The following is a 13076-nucleotide window of genomic DNA, read 5'->3' as shown; positions in this document are numbered from 1 at the left end:
AACATTTGGTCAATTTTTAATGAATCATGTGAATTGATTGAATTCTTTCAAATAAAAGTAATTTAATTTTCTTCTTGTCACTGCATACTTGCAGATCAAGGAGTGTCTGATGCTATTTCTCGGTGTTGCATTATACCACATATAAATATTTGTTGCATCATTGCGATGCATTTTTTTATTTAGATGTCTGAGCTTATTCGTGTCGAGGGGCACAGTAGGTTCAGTTTATAATGTTTTGTGTGAGCTCTAGGAGAGTCGTGAGATAAAAGCTGGTTTTTCAACAATTGGGATTTTCCCAAACATACAATCATGGATGACTTGGTAAATCCTTTTTTTCTTTTTGTGAACAAGAGTAGATTATTAAGTTTTGCGCTCTATTAAAAATATGTTGTTAAATTCGTTAAATTGAAGTAAAACCCACTCCTGAGGGAATTTATGAAATGATGCCTGGACTGATTTAAAATAATATAAAAAAGCTAAATTGGGAAAAACACTCAAGTTGCATGGAGGTCAGAATTTTCTAATTGCTTCTTCGATAAGGAAATAAAATTTCAATAAAATTGTGTATAAAGATACGAAAACAAAATCAACAGTCATGTGTGCTTACTTAAATCTTAATTTCCTGAACCACCGTATAAAGCAATTAAATAAAATTTCCCCCTCCACCAATGCAATTTCTCTCAATGATTTTTTTAAATATAATATCAATAAAAAATTTCAAAGCTTTTCACACGCAAAGAATGTTATTTCCCGGTGCCCCGTGTTTTACCCCAAATTTGGATGCCCGAAAACTATCAAACGGCGAGCGCTGAATGCCCGAAAATCTGTAAAAGTTTTTTTAAGGTGCCGGCATGGCATCTTCCTTGAAAGAAAAAATAGCGGCAAGGGAAAACAGTTTGTTAAACAGGTATTTACGCTGCTTCCAGCTAATTTAATACATAATGAAGGTTTTAAAGGTTTTAAGAGAAGATTATTTTAACCTTTAATCTCACCAGAGAAATGAAGAAATTCATGAGTTCTGTCAACATAACACATGTTAAGTGGGCATAGGGTATAGAAAATTTCAGCGTGTGATATAGAAAAAACAGCATAGAATAAATAACAGCATTGCGATTTTTCACAGAAGACTAGTGATGAGTCATATTCAACCTCCTCATCAAAATATCTTTATGTAAAAATTAAATTGATAAGAACAAGATTTAAAATTAAAATACCCAAGTGGAGTACCTATACAAGACGCATGCTTAAGTCATTCAACGATGGTTAATTTTCTACTACATTTAATATCAGAGCCGCATCAAGTTTATAAAAGAGCGTCGAGTGCTTGGAAGGTGTGACAGAATGGCGAGTGCACTCTGGCTGGTGCTGACTCTTTGGAGTTTCATATTCATGGCCTCTGCTCGGCCCACGACAAACGAAACGAGCAAAGCGAAGAGCACAAACAACTCAACAAAGACGGTAATTAAAAAACTATTTACTTTCAAAATTTGTGCGTTTACTTATCTGTTTGTTTTGTTTACGGATTTCTTTTTGGATTGAAAAAGACTGCTGACAAAGAAGAAGCTCGCTTCTTGTATGGTTATTATGGAGGACTGTACAATAATGGAAATTATCTCTTCAACAACAACATCAACAATGCTTTCGGAAACAGAACGGTAACATGGTGATTTTTTGTTTGCTTGAAAATTTGAACAATTAATGCGAATGTCTACGAAACAATTATATATATACACACACACTCGAGATTGTAAAGACCTTGATAAATAGAATTTAGAATTTTACTATATCAGTTTCTGGTCTCTAGTCTACTGTCCTGTTACGCTATTAAGGATGGACCAATGAATGTAAAGCGGTATTTTTACTAAAATTATCAAATTTTATGAACAGCTCCAGCTAAATGTTCTTCCTTTGGGATCTGTACTCTATGGATGGCTGACTGGAGCTTATCCATACATCTTGGGCAAGTGAAAGCTGCTTCCGTCAACAGATGAAATTATTATTTATTCCTCTATAATAACGTGTATTTAATTGCAACTTTATCGCGTACAACCAGTCAAAATTATGAAATATTTTCCACCTTTAATTGTTTTGCTGTGCACAAATTAATTTTTAAACAGTGTATTTACTATGCAGTATTATAATGTCTCCTGTTCTGCCACAGAGCAGATCAGACCATATAAAAAACTTTGACAAAAAATTACATTTGGAGGCTTTTTCTACCTGATTAAAAGAGCAACTCAATAAAATGAACAATTTTATCACTATAATGCGCTGTTTTCCTCTTATTAAATTAAACCTCAAAAAATCTTCACAAATTATGCAATGCACATGTCATGTCATATTATCTGTTGCTTAAATTTTATTTTTTCGACCCACTAAAAAATCAAGCAGGTGAACTTTTTTGAGGAATATGATAAAAACAAATAATATAAACATTCAAAGATTGTTTATTTATGCAACCCACTACCCACTTGAACTGTGAAAATTATGTGGTGGTTGGGTAACTGGTTTGATAAAAATGCTGAATCCAAAAGACATGAACGAATTATATTTTAGCCACTTTTGGCCACAAAACAGCGACTCATTGCCATCGGTCATGCAGAAAGGCCACATAGTTTTGCCGCATACAACTTTAAAAGTCGACGCACGCGCATAACGCACACGATTTTAGGCAGCTGTTTGCTGGCAATTCGCGAGTTGAGTTCGTGTGTTTTGTTTACTTGTCGAAGCCTGCAAAGAGATCATACACCGCAAGTACACAGCGCAGCTTGAAGCTACTTGAAGCCGAAGATGTCGCGATTCTGGGTGATTAGCATGGCAAGGGGCTTGGATAAAGGCTTTAGCTGCTCATTCTTCGACAGTAAATACGCAATTTCTCGCATGACAGCAACCACAAAGAGAAATTACGTAACGCCAGCAGCGAAAATTGGTTTGTGAATTATATTTAATGATAACGAGTTGTATCTTGCAGAATATGTATTGTGTATCATTATTGACGGTGCATTTTTCTTTTGTAGACAAAAGGAATCTTCTGGAGGGATGTCGGCCTCTTTACTTGGACGCACAAGCGACAACACCATTGGTTTGTATTTTAATGAATTTTGTTCTCATATGCATTCTTTACATTCCTTACATATCAGAACAAAATATTGATTTATCCTACGAATTGTGAGTCAAAATTCAAGTTGGGAAAAATTGAGCTTTTCAATTTTTAGAGTACGATTTACTTACGTAATAAAAATCTGCAATAAAAGATCTACGAGACAGTTTTTGAAATTAATTAAATTCGTTTAAACAACACTTAGAAAGGCGTTGCTCAAATTAAGTTGATATCATACGTACAACAACTATTAGTACCAAATGTACCAATTAAGACTTCATTTGGTTGCCAGATGGGCGGCGTGATGCGAATTAAATTTATAACGTTATGTAATGAATTTGGCAGCTATAGCCAATAATTCATGGCAAGCAGAGTTAGTTCAATGACTAAAATTTATGTACTTAGCATTGTGAAGTGATTATTTCTATTTATAAGTAGGTTTCTCTTGAAGTTCATTTTGATCAATGTATGGGATTTATCATAATTTCTCTCGGAATATGTAATAAAAATATGCTTTTGCTGGTTGATTAGGATCCTAGAGTTTTGGATGCAATGCTACCTTACTTGACAAGTTACTATGGAAACCCACATTCCCGAACCCATGCTTACGGATGGGAGAGTGAAGAGGCAATGGAGACTGCGAGAAAGGTAATCTGAGAGACTAAGAATTCCGAATTGAGTCTTACCTTGCAATCCGCTTGCAGCAAGTAGCAGACTTGATTGGTGCTAGTGATCCAAGAGAAATCATTTTCACGTCAGGAGCAACTGAGTCCAACAACATTTCAGTGAAAGGTGTTGCCAGATTCTACGGCTCCAGGAAGAAACATGTCATCACATCTGCAACAGTACAGAATTTTTAGATTTTACCTACCAAATAAAGCATCATAAATGTTAGGAACACAAATGTGTGCTGGATTCGTGCAGAGTGCTGGAATCAGAAGGCTTCAAAGTGACATACTTGCCTGTTGGAACTGGGGGCCTCATCGACATGAAAGAACTCGAGAGCCTGATCACCGCCGACACATCTCTTGTCTCTGTAATGACAGTCAATAATGAAATTGGCGTCATTCAACCCATCGAGGAGATTGGTTAGCAAAATTGAAGCTTTTTAGTGGATTTGATTTGTAATTTTGACATTGCAGGTGCGCTGTGCCGCTCTAAGAAAGTTTTCTTCCACACAGACGCTGCTCAGGCAGTTGGAAAAATTCCTATTGATGTGAACAAGATGAATATTGATCTTATGTCCATTAGTGGACACAAGATTTATGGACCAAAAGGTAAAATAATGAGACAGGATGTTTTCAAAGGAAATTCTGGGTTCATTTCACTTTAATGTGTATTTATTTTCTCAAATGTGTTTTCAATTTTGTGATGGTGGCATAGAACACCAGTTTAAAAGTTTCAATCTACATTTTTTTGGTCACGGACTGAACATTTTTTTAAAAAAAACCTTATAAATCAATAAAAATTCCGATTTTTGTTCAGTCATTACGATTTATGGTAAATGGATTTCCCTTGATGATTCAATTTGATTGATGAGTCATTTTTTGCTTTGCGAAATTGTAGATTTTATTATAGGGGTTACTAATGCGTTCACCAGGCCCGATTTTTACTACCCAGCAAATTTAAAATATTTAATAACGATCAATTCATCTTGTCAAAGAGAAGTCAGCATACCAAATTTTATTATTTTAATTAAAAATGGTCCCTTCATGGCATTTTGTATCCAATTGCAATGATTTAAACCAATTGGAGCATAATTGACTAAAAATCCAAAGGACATCATGCCGACTGCTCTAAATAAAAAATATATTTCAAAATTTCTCACATGACAAGTTGTTTGCATCAGGTGTTGGTGCTCTTTACGTCAGACGTCGGCCGAGGGTGCGGTTGGAACCAATCCAGAGTGGTGGTGGGCAGGAAAGAGGGATGCGCAGCGGAACAGTTCCCACGCCACTTGCTGTGGGCCTTGGTGCTGCATGTGCGATTGCTCAAAGAGAAATGAAGGTGAAACCAAACCAAGCACAAATTTAGGATCAGATCACCAAACATTAATTTACAGTACGACCATGAAAGGGTGAGTCAGCTGGCAAAGAGACTGATGGACAAGATATATGCTAAGTTGCCGCAAGTTGTCAGAAATGGAGATGCAGAGAAAACGTACCCAGGCTGTGTTAACCTCTCCTTTGCCTACGTGGAAGGTGGGCGAATTTATTTCTAGCAAATCCAAAGCTGACAATTTTTTATTATCAGGAGAGTCCCTTTTGATGGCCCTCAAAGACGTTGCTCTATCCAGTGGCAGTGCATGCACATCAGCGTCACTGGAGCCGTCATATGTCTTGCGAGCGATTGGCGCAGACGAAGATCTGGCCCATTCATCCATCAGGTAAGACTTGATGCATATAGTAATTTGTAAAAACGAATTAATTTTTGAAAAATTGAAATTAGAATTTACTCACTCTTAATAATTAATTTGACAGTTAAAATAAACATTTAGTGGACATGAAGTAAGGCTGCAAATAACTTAAATTTTCAAAATCCGTTGATCCGTTTTTATTCACTTAAAAACATTTTTAATGCATGAAATTTGGACTAATCTATTTTCTAACGCTAGATTTGGCTTTGGACGGTTTACGACTGAAGAGGAGGTGGATTACACCGCTGAGCGCTGTATTGAACAAGTAACAAGGCTCAGGGAAATGAGGTATTAGCCTACTGTAAGCTAATAGATAACATTTAACAAAAATATTTCTTTTCCAGTCCTCTGTGGGAGATGGTGCAGGAGGGTGTGGACTTGAAGAGCATTAAATGGAGCCAGCATTAAATACTTTGTAAATACAAATAAATAGATTAAATTTGTTGCTAACTGTCACAGTTGACTTGAATAATATTTCTTGATAATCACGTAATTCTTGGTTCCTTATTAACCTTACTTAGAACTGGCCATTAGCTTGCGACTTGAAAGGATACACTCTGTACTTCAGTTTGGAATTTCCTCCAGTCAGGTCTTCAAAGTATTCTCTCAACTTTTCTGCGTGAAAAATATCTGGTGTAAATATTTCCAGTGAACGCAGCTTTGGTGCACAGATATAGAGCTTCTTCATGCTATTCAGGTCCTGATGCGAGCTTGAGTCAAAGCTTTGAAGCCTCACACTTTCAATGTTTAAGGTACAATTTGAGCGAGTGGCTCTGGTGAGAGCCTTAAAAAAACTGTGAGATCTGTGGTTTCCGCTGTATTCTAAGCGCACTAGATTTTTGGACTTCATGATCACAGCCAGGAATGCAAAGGGGAATAGATCATGTTCAACATTGATGATGCAGGTTTTGAGGGCCTCCAATTTCACACTTCCTCTGCGGTCAGGTAGTTCAAAGTACCATTTTCCTTCAATTTTCAGGTATTCAAGGACCCTGAAATACCTGAAGACTTCAAAAGGCAATACTACTGGGCAGCAAAATTCTTGCTCTAAGATTAATTCCAGGTGTGCGAGCCGTTTGCTGAATCCGACTAGTTTAGTCAAGGGCTCAAGAGGAACAGCAGTTTTCAAAGAGAGCTTTTCAATGTTGTCAAAAGCTTCAAACTGCTGCAGATTTGCAGGGTGTTCAGCGACGACTTCTTTGACCTAAATTATTTCAAAATTAAAAAAAAATAAATTAAGTTATCTCAACAACCTCACATTTGGTAACTTTGTAACAGGGTATGGAATCTTATCTTCAATTTCAATCTTGACCAGTTCCAGCAATCTTTTGCAACCAAATTTAATGTTGAAGTAGTGCAGCATGTGGGTGAATCTTTTAGCATTGCACAAGCAAAGTAATTCCAAATTCGGGGCTGACCATAAAACTTCCGCCATGTACTCTGCGTCTGCGAGTTCGCCTCCAATGGACTTCGTTTTGCAAATGGCCAAATGAGTGAGGCTCCTAAATTTAGAAAGCGTCTGCAAACCTCCAATAGTCACTTCATCAAATCTAGTGGAAATCTTCCTGTAGAAAAGTGAGATGAAATAATATAATTTTTTAGTTTGATGAGCCATTCAGAAAGTTGAAAAGTGACTGTGATTACAAAAATCTTACTTTAAATTTGGGGCTGCTTCTTGCAGTTGATCTAGAGAGTGATCATTTAGGTAATAGTCGTGGGTGACAAAAATCTCAAGCAGGGTAAATGACTTCAGTGTAGTTGGCACAGTCAGTGAGATGAACTGGTTTGGAGGGGCACCAATTGTTAGCTTTTTTAGCGATGCGCATCTGTGACTCAAGAGAGACAGCACATTCTCTTCGTCTTGCTGCCTAACTAATCTTAAATCGAACTCCTCACAGAGTTTTTCCACTAAAAATTGGACAACTGGCACAGTGAGAAATCCGTCTAGATGATTGTAGTGGCTGAAAATGTAATTCAGAATTTTGTCTCTTTCAACGTCATCTGAAAATGCAATATTTAATTAAAATATCAAGCGGAAAAGGGTAATATATGAAGAAGATACCTAGAAGAGTATTTGGAATGATTGCAGACTCTGAGGTTTGAATCTGTAGCTGCTTCTCCAACTCCCAAACAAAATAATTAAGGTCCATCATGGTTTTGGGGTGCCTGAAAATAAAATTATTTAAGTACCATATTAATAAATAGGAAAATAAAAATCTACATAATTTGGCGTAGGAAATAAAGCAGACACCTGAAGATTGATTAATTAAATACAAAATAAATAAAAAAGGCTCATGGCTAAATTATGGGGTGATTTTCAAAGTCATTTAAATTATGATGTGGCAGACAATGGAGCCTGCAACAATACATAGTAGAGGAGCCAATAATCCCGCACAAGTTCCCTCCTCCTTTAAAAGCATGCGCGCAAATAAAGTTTTGTTTACATGCGCGGCACGATAAATGTAAGGTAGCAAATATAGGCTTATCATTTTTTATTCACCTGAGAGGGGTTATTAAAGTCTGTTTAGGAATTTACGAAAGTCTCTAGCTGATGCTAGACGAGACGCATCAGCTCAGAGATGCGGTAAGAACCCTATTTCCCTTAAATGCAATTTTATCAGATCATATATAATGAAGACTCTCAATTGACAGGACCGGTGTCTGTTTCTTGATTCCTGCATTTGCTTCACTTTTATTGACTGAATGTAAAGCTGAAAACCGTGTCGACCCATCAAAGTGCCAAGTTTATGGTCCAGGCCTGATTTCAAATACTGTCCTTCCGGCTCGTTACTTTTTCATTGAAGCTCAAAACTCGGAAGGAAAAAGGTTTGCTCTTTTGATATTCCATTATCAGTTTTAATTAGAAAATTACAGGATCCGAAAATCTCCAGAGGGTGTATTTGAAGTGAAATTTGAAGGAGGATGCAGGCTGTGGCACGAAGTGTTCGACATAAGAGATGGTTCCTTTATCGTGCGATACAAATTATACAAACCGTGCCAAGAGATGAAAATAAGCATTTTGTACAACAATAAATTAGTTGCTAAATCCCCTTATGTCTTAGAAGGTAAGAGAAAGATTTTTAAGATAGACTTCCTTTTCATTAAAAAAAACCTTAGGTCCAGTTCATCCAGAAAACTGTTACTGCCCAAGAGAAGATTTTGATGCGTGGATGAGGAGCTTTGGATGTCCAGCGCAGACAGACAAACAGATACTTGAAGACTTTGAACCATTTCCAAGCTGGAATTTCACAGAGTTTAGACCGGTGGCATGGAAGAGATTCAACAGACCAAATAGCATGAGCGTTTGCAACTATGTGGTCAAAAACAATGAGGTGTGTTGGAAATTTCGACAAAATTCCTTCTATTAAATAATGTTGCAGGTGCACCGAAAATGCTTGGGAGCTCACGTCGGATTCAAAATGTTCTGGGATAATATTTTGCTGTCAATGGCGAGGAAAGTAAAGCTTCCCAACCTTGAATTGCTCGTCAATCTGGGCGATTGGCCCTTGGTGCGCCTTGAAGAGTTAAAAGTTCCCATGCTTTCCTGGTGCGGCTCAGAAGAAACAGCTGACATCGTTGTCCCGACTTACGAGTTGACTGAAGCTACTTTGGAGTGCATGGGAAGGTGAGTTTAAAAAAAAAACTTTCCTGTTGCTATATAATAATAGGTGTTTTCAATTTGATTAAATATTGTTTCATATCTTTATAGGGTTACCCTGGACATATTGTCCGTGCAAGGCAACACACCGCTTCCATGGGAGCAGAGGAAGGCAATGGCATTTTGGAGAGGTCGAGATTCCAACAGAGAGCGACTCCATCTGATCGAAATTGCCAGAGAGCACAGTGACTTGATCAACGCTTCTTTAACCAACTTTTTCTTTTTCCGAGACCTGGAAGAAGTCTATGGGCCTAAAGTAAAACACGTGTCCTTTTTTGAGTTCTTTGAAGTAAGCCAACAAACTGAAGAGATGGCGATTTATCAAAAGTGTGTTTCGTAGAACAAGTACCAGCTCAATGTGGACGGTACTGTGGCGACCTATCGTTTTCCATTTCTCCTCGGAGGCGGCTCGACTGTTTTGAAGCAAGAATCCACTTACTACGAGCATTTCTACAGTAAACTGCGCCCTTGGCACCACTACGTCCCGATGGCGCAAAATCTCAGCGATCTTGTGGACCGTATCAAATGGGCAAAGGAAAACGACAAAGAGGCGCGTGAAATTGCGCTCAACGGCCAAGCGTTTGCCCAGGAAAATCTGATGCCTAAAGATGTGATTTGCTACTATGCTATGGTTTTTAGAGTGAGTTAGAATACTTAAATATTCCTTCTAACTTCTAACTCTAATTTTTATTGAATTATGTTATTCACTTTTCATCTTTAATTTTAAAGGAAATTCGGGACCGATTAGTCAGCAACGTGAAAGTACGGAAAGGAATGGAAAAAGTGCTGCAGCCAGATAGTGATTGCAAATGCTTGGAAGGCCATGTGATTAGGGACGAATTGTGAAAAAAAACGTTATCAAATACATCCTTGATTTAATGCATTTCAATTTGAATAAATTTTTTAAATTTTATAGTTAAAAAAATATAATAATTAAAAAATGTGCATTTTCACTACTGCCATTTACACTTAAAATCATAATTTCATCACTAGTTTGAAATTTCAAACATTTAGATTCTATTTTTTTTATTTCAATTTTAAAAATCCTAGCAAAAAATGCTGTCAAGTTGCGCCGCTGGTATGTTTACCGATTCTAGCGCGAATTTCAAATTTGTGATACAGTGAGACGTGTACTCATGACGCGGGCCGTGCTCGTGGGGTTGCTTCTGTGCGTGCCCCTGCAGCTGTGGCTGGCATGGGACCTGAGGGACCCTGACCGCACCCTCAAGGAGCAATTAGTGCACTTCAAGCGCCTCTTCATTGAAAGCGTTGATTGGTGGAGGCGGTGGTACTTTCGCTCTCTCAACAGCATTCGCAGTGAGAAAATACAACACAGCAATAAACTGCGATTGGTGCTTTAAACCCTTTGAATGTGTTTCAGGTCTTTGGAGGAAAACTAGTCGATACAATTTGTACCAAGAGGAGTGCCCGGCTAAAGAGGTGGAACTGTACCGCATGTCTAAAGGGTTCTTTGGACAGTCCCCAGACGTCAGGCAGTATCGGCCGGACTATTTGAAGCTGAGAATCGGACAGGTTGTTCAAGTAGAGCAGTTCCAGAACCCTGGTGTGATAATTTCGTGGGACCTTTATGCGAGGGTAAAATATTTGCCATATTTAAAAAAACATTAACTGCAGCGAAACCATGACTTTTCCTTCAGGCACCTGAAGATTGGTTAGCTGAGAAATATGGACATGACAAGGTGAGATTTATTTATTTAATATTTATAAATGTGCATTTTTGCAGAAAAAAAGAAAAACAAATCAACAACAGGTTTAACTATGACAATTCAATCAGATTCAAAAGTTTTGTAATCATTCTATTTAGCTAGCCGCTTCCGAGTTTAACTTGAGTTGGAAATTTTCGGTCCTTTAATTAGTCTCATTAATTTATTATATTGATTTTTGTTGCTCCCTCTTTATTCAAGAAGATGAATGATTTTTTTCACTGTCCAAGTTAAATTTGGAAATATTTCCAGTGCGGTCGAATTAAATTAATTAAAACTATTAAAATACACAATTTCACCTTATACTTCAAAAATTGATAGATAATTTTTGTTGTAGGAACTCCGGAAAGAGCCCCACTATCGGGTTCTCGTGGGTCAGCCTCATTCAAAAGAGGTCTACGTTCCTCAAAGACAACTGACTGTTTTGAGAGCAACACAAGTGAACCACCCAAAGGTGTCTGAGCTGTTTTTCCGCTTTGATGGTGCCCAGTACATTCCTAAGGACAAGCTGAGAAAAACATATCCTCTAGACTAAGCGGCTATATCATTTTTTTTTAATTTAATTTATTGAAAGAGTGAGATATGCATTGCGTTTAAACTAAAAGCCGAATTGATTTAAATTTTTTTAAATATTCATTGTTGAACATTTAATTTCCAAGCTACGTAAAAACTGATATCAAACGATGATATTATAAATGACATGGAGAACTATATAAGTCGAAAGTTAACAAAGAGTTGTTTTGTTTCAAATACTGATCAGATAAAGCGATCGAAGTTCTTGATAATGATTATAATTTCATCCTTTTAAAATTCCGGCTGATATTACCGAAAAGGCAGCAAAAATGTAATAATAATTAAAGGAGATTTCTAATACGCAAACTGCAGTGTTTTTAATTTTTGCCAGTTCTTTTGTTTCCTTTGATATTCAACCGTTGTGGGTTGTGCTGAGTGAGTGTTTATTAATCATTGCGCTGTGTTATCGTTTTTAAAGTGCAACAATTCGTCGGGAAAATGGATTTGTGCGTATACTTTGTTAACATTGTTTCAGGAACATTTTCTTTCTACGCGATAAAATAAAATTGACTTGTCAAAATAAAAATGGAAATTAATGAGGAAATTGTTTGTTTCATTTTTTCTTATTTACACAAATAATGTCAACGGGTTGACCGGAAGATAAGTTCAAAAATTTCTTATGGACGATATTTTGTTTCTATAATGTTTTTTTTTTGTTAAGAAGCCGAAGAAGCAAACATTTACATATAGCTGTTTAGAAATTATGTATCCGGCTTAACTTCATTAAATATGATTGTAGTATGTTTGTATAAAATATGTAGATACATTATTAGAACAGCATAATTATGTATAATACATAATATGTGTATGTAATATAATGTTGTTGATCTATCATCAACGTAATATTATGCATATTATGTATCATACATAAACGTATGTGCATAGATTAACATGCATATAATTATGCAAAGAAGGATACAATTTGATACTCACACACTTAACGTGAATCGATTAATTCATCTGACAAGTTACAGAATAATTTCTGTCCAGCCTGCAGATTCCGTAACAGGAACAACACCTGCTGTCGCTGATCACAACCCCATATAGCTGACCTGACACTGACAGTGTCAGCACAAATTCATAGTGCAGTGATTCCTGTAACGTGTACGTTTTATGTGTCTGTGTTTTGTGTGACTGTGACGTGTGGGGAAGGTGAAAACTGAAAGGTACAGGTTTGTGAGCCACATATAATGTGAGCTTTCAGGAGAAGGGGGTTGTTGCGTGGAGTAGAGTTGATGAATACAACGAAAGAAGGAAAAACGATGCATGGACGTGTGGGGAATAGGGGCTTACAAGGGCTGAAGGGGAAAGTGGGCTAGTATAGCATGTTTTCAAGGTCAAGATATCCTTAGAGGAAGATGCAAAAAATTCTCTATCATCGTCATAATACATATTTTTTCTCGTATTTCGTTTTTCTCTACTTTCACTTTTTTACGCTTGCCGCTATCATTTTTCAGACTCTCTAATGGAGGAATTATGCCAATTTTTTAAAATTTATTATCAAAAGTTTGCTGTCTAATAAAGTCTGGTCAAAACGAAATAAAAAATATCCTATATCATCTGTTAATTTTTGATTAGGACTTAAAAGCATAATTGCTAACATTT

The 13076-nt window shown here is 36.8% G+C and overlaps 4 protein-coding genes across 5 annotated transcripts; 3 read left to right on the top strand and 1 right to left on the bottom strand.

Moving 5' to 3' along the window:
• Nucleotides 1-2708: 2708 nt before the first annotated feature.
• Nfs1 (Nfs1 cysteine desulfurase) lies at nt 2709-5979 on the top strand. Its single transcript, XM_065497272.1, has 11 exons — nt 2709-2929; nt 3018-3082; nt 3632-3748; nt 3805-3945; nt 3996-4188; nt 4243-4377; nt 4950-5107; nt 5163-5301; nt 5354-5486; nt 5715-5804; nt 5861-5979. Exons 1-11 carry the CDS (start codon nt 2791-2793, stop codon nt 5922-5924), a joined length of 1374 nt encoding a protein of 457 aa, XP_065353344.1. The 5' UTR covers nt 2709-2790; the 3' UTR covers nt 5925-5979.
• Nucleotides 5980-6033: 54 nt separating this feature from the next.
• On the bottom strand, nt 6034-12872 carry LOC135948143 (uncharacterized). Of its 2 annotated transcripts, none has more exons than XM_065497261.1 (5): nt 12405-12872; nt 7579-7682; nt 7172-7517; nt 6775-7081; nt 6034-6720 (listed from the first exon to the last, which is right to left on the bottom strand). In XM_065497261.1, exons 2-5 carry the CDS (start codon nt 7667-7669, stop codon nt 6034-6036), a joined length of 1431 nt encoding a protein of 476 aa, XP_065353333.1. In that variant the 5' UTR covers nt 7670-7682; nt 12405-12872. The 2 variants fall into 2 exon arrangements, with proteins under 2 accessions (XP_065353333.1, XP_065353328.1); XM_065497256.1 differs by lacking the exon at nt 12405-12872 and adding an exon at nt 7738-7878.
• On the top strand, nt 7961-10103 carry LOC135948131 (protein O-glucosyltransferase 2-like). The gene is made up of 8 exons (XM_065497245.1): nt 7961-8100; nt 8169-8342; nt 8391-8581; nt 8634-8848; nt 8897-9141; nt 9226-9463; nt 9515-9814; nt 9904-10103. Exons 1-8 carry the CDS (start codon nt 8096-8098, stop codon nt 10018-10020), a joined length of 1485 nt encoding a protein of 494 aa, XP_065353317.1. The 5' UTR covers nt 7961-8095; the 3' UTR covers nt 10021-10103.
• LOC135948567 (uncharacterized) lies at nt 10261-12017 on the top strand. Its single transcript, XM_065497913.1, has 4 exons — nt 10261-10491; nt 10556-10770; nt 10833-10874; nt 11236-12017. The coding sequence occupies exons 1-4, from the start codon at nt 10311-10313 to the stop codon at nt 11431-11433; spliced, it is 636 nt and encodes a 211-aa protein (XP_065353985.1). The 5' UTR covers nt 10261-10310; the 3' UTR covers nt 11434-12017.
• Nucleotides 12873-13076: the final 204 nt, after the last annotated feature.

The sequence above is a fragment of the Cloeon dipterum genome, chromosome 1 (genome assembly GCF_949628265.1).
Source record: "Cloeon dipterum chromosome 1, ieCloDipt1.1, whole genome shotgun sequence".
NCBI classification, from domain to species: domain Eukaryota; kingdom Metazoa; phylum Arthropoda; class Insecta; order Ephemeroptera; family Baetidae; genus Cloeon; species Cloeon dipterum.
This window is presented reverse-complemented; position numbering and strand designations above follow the sequence as displayed.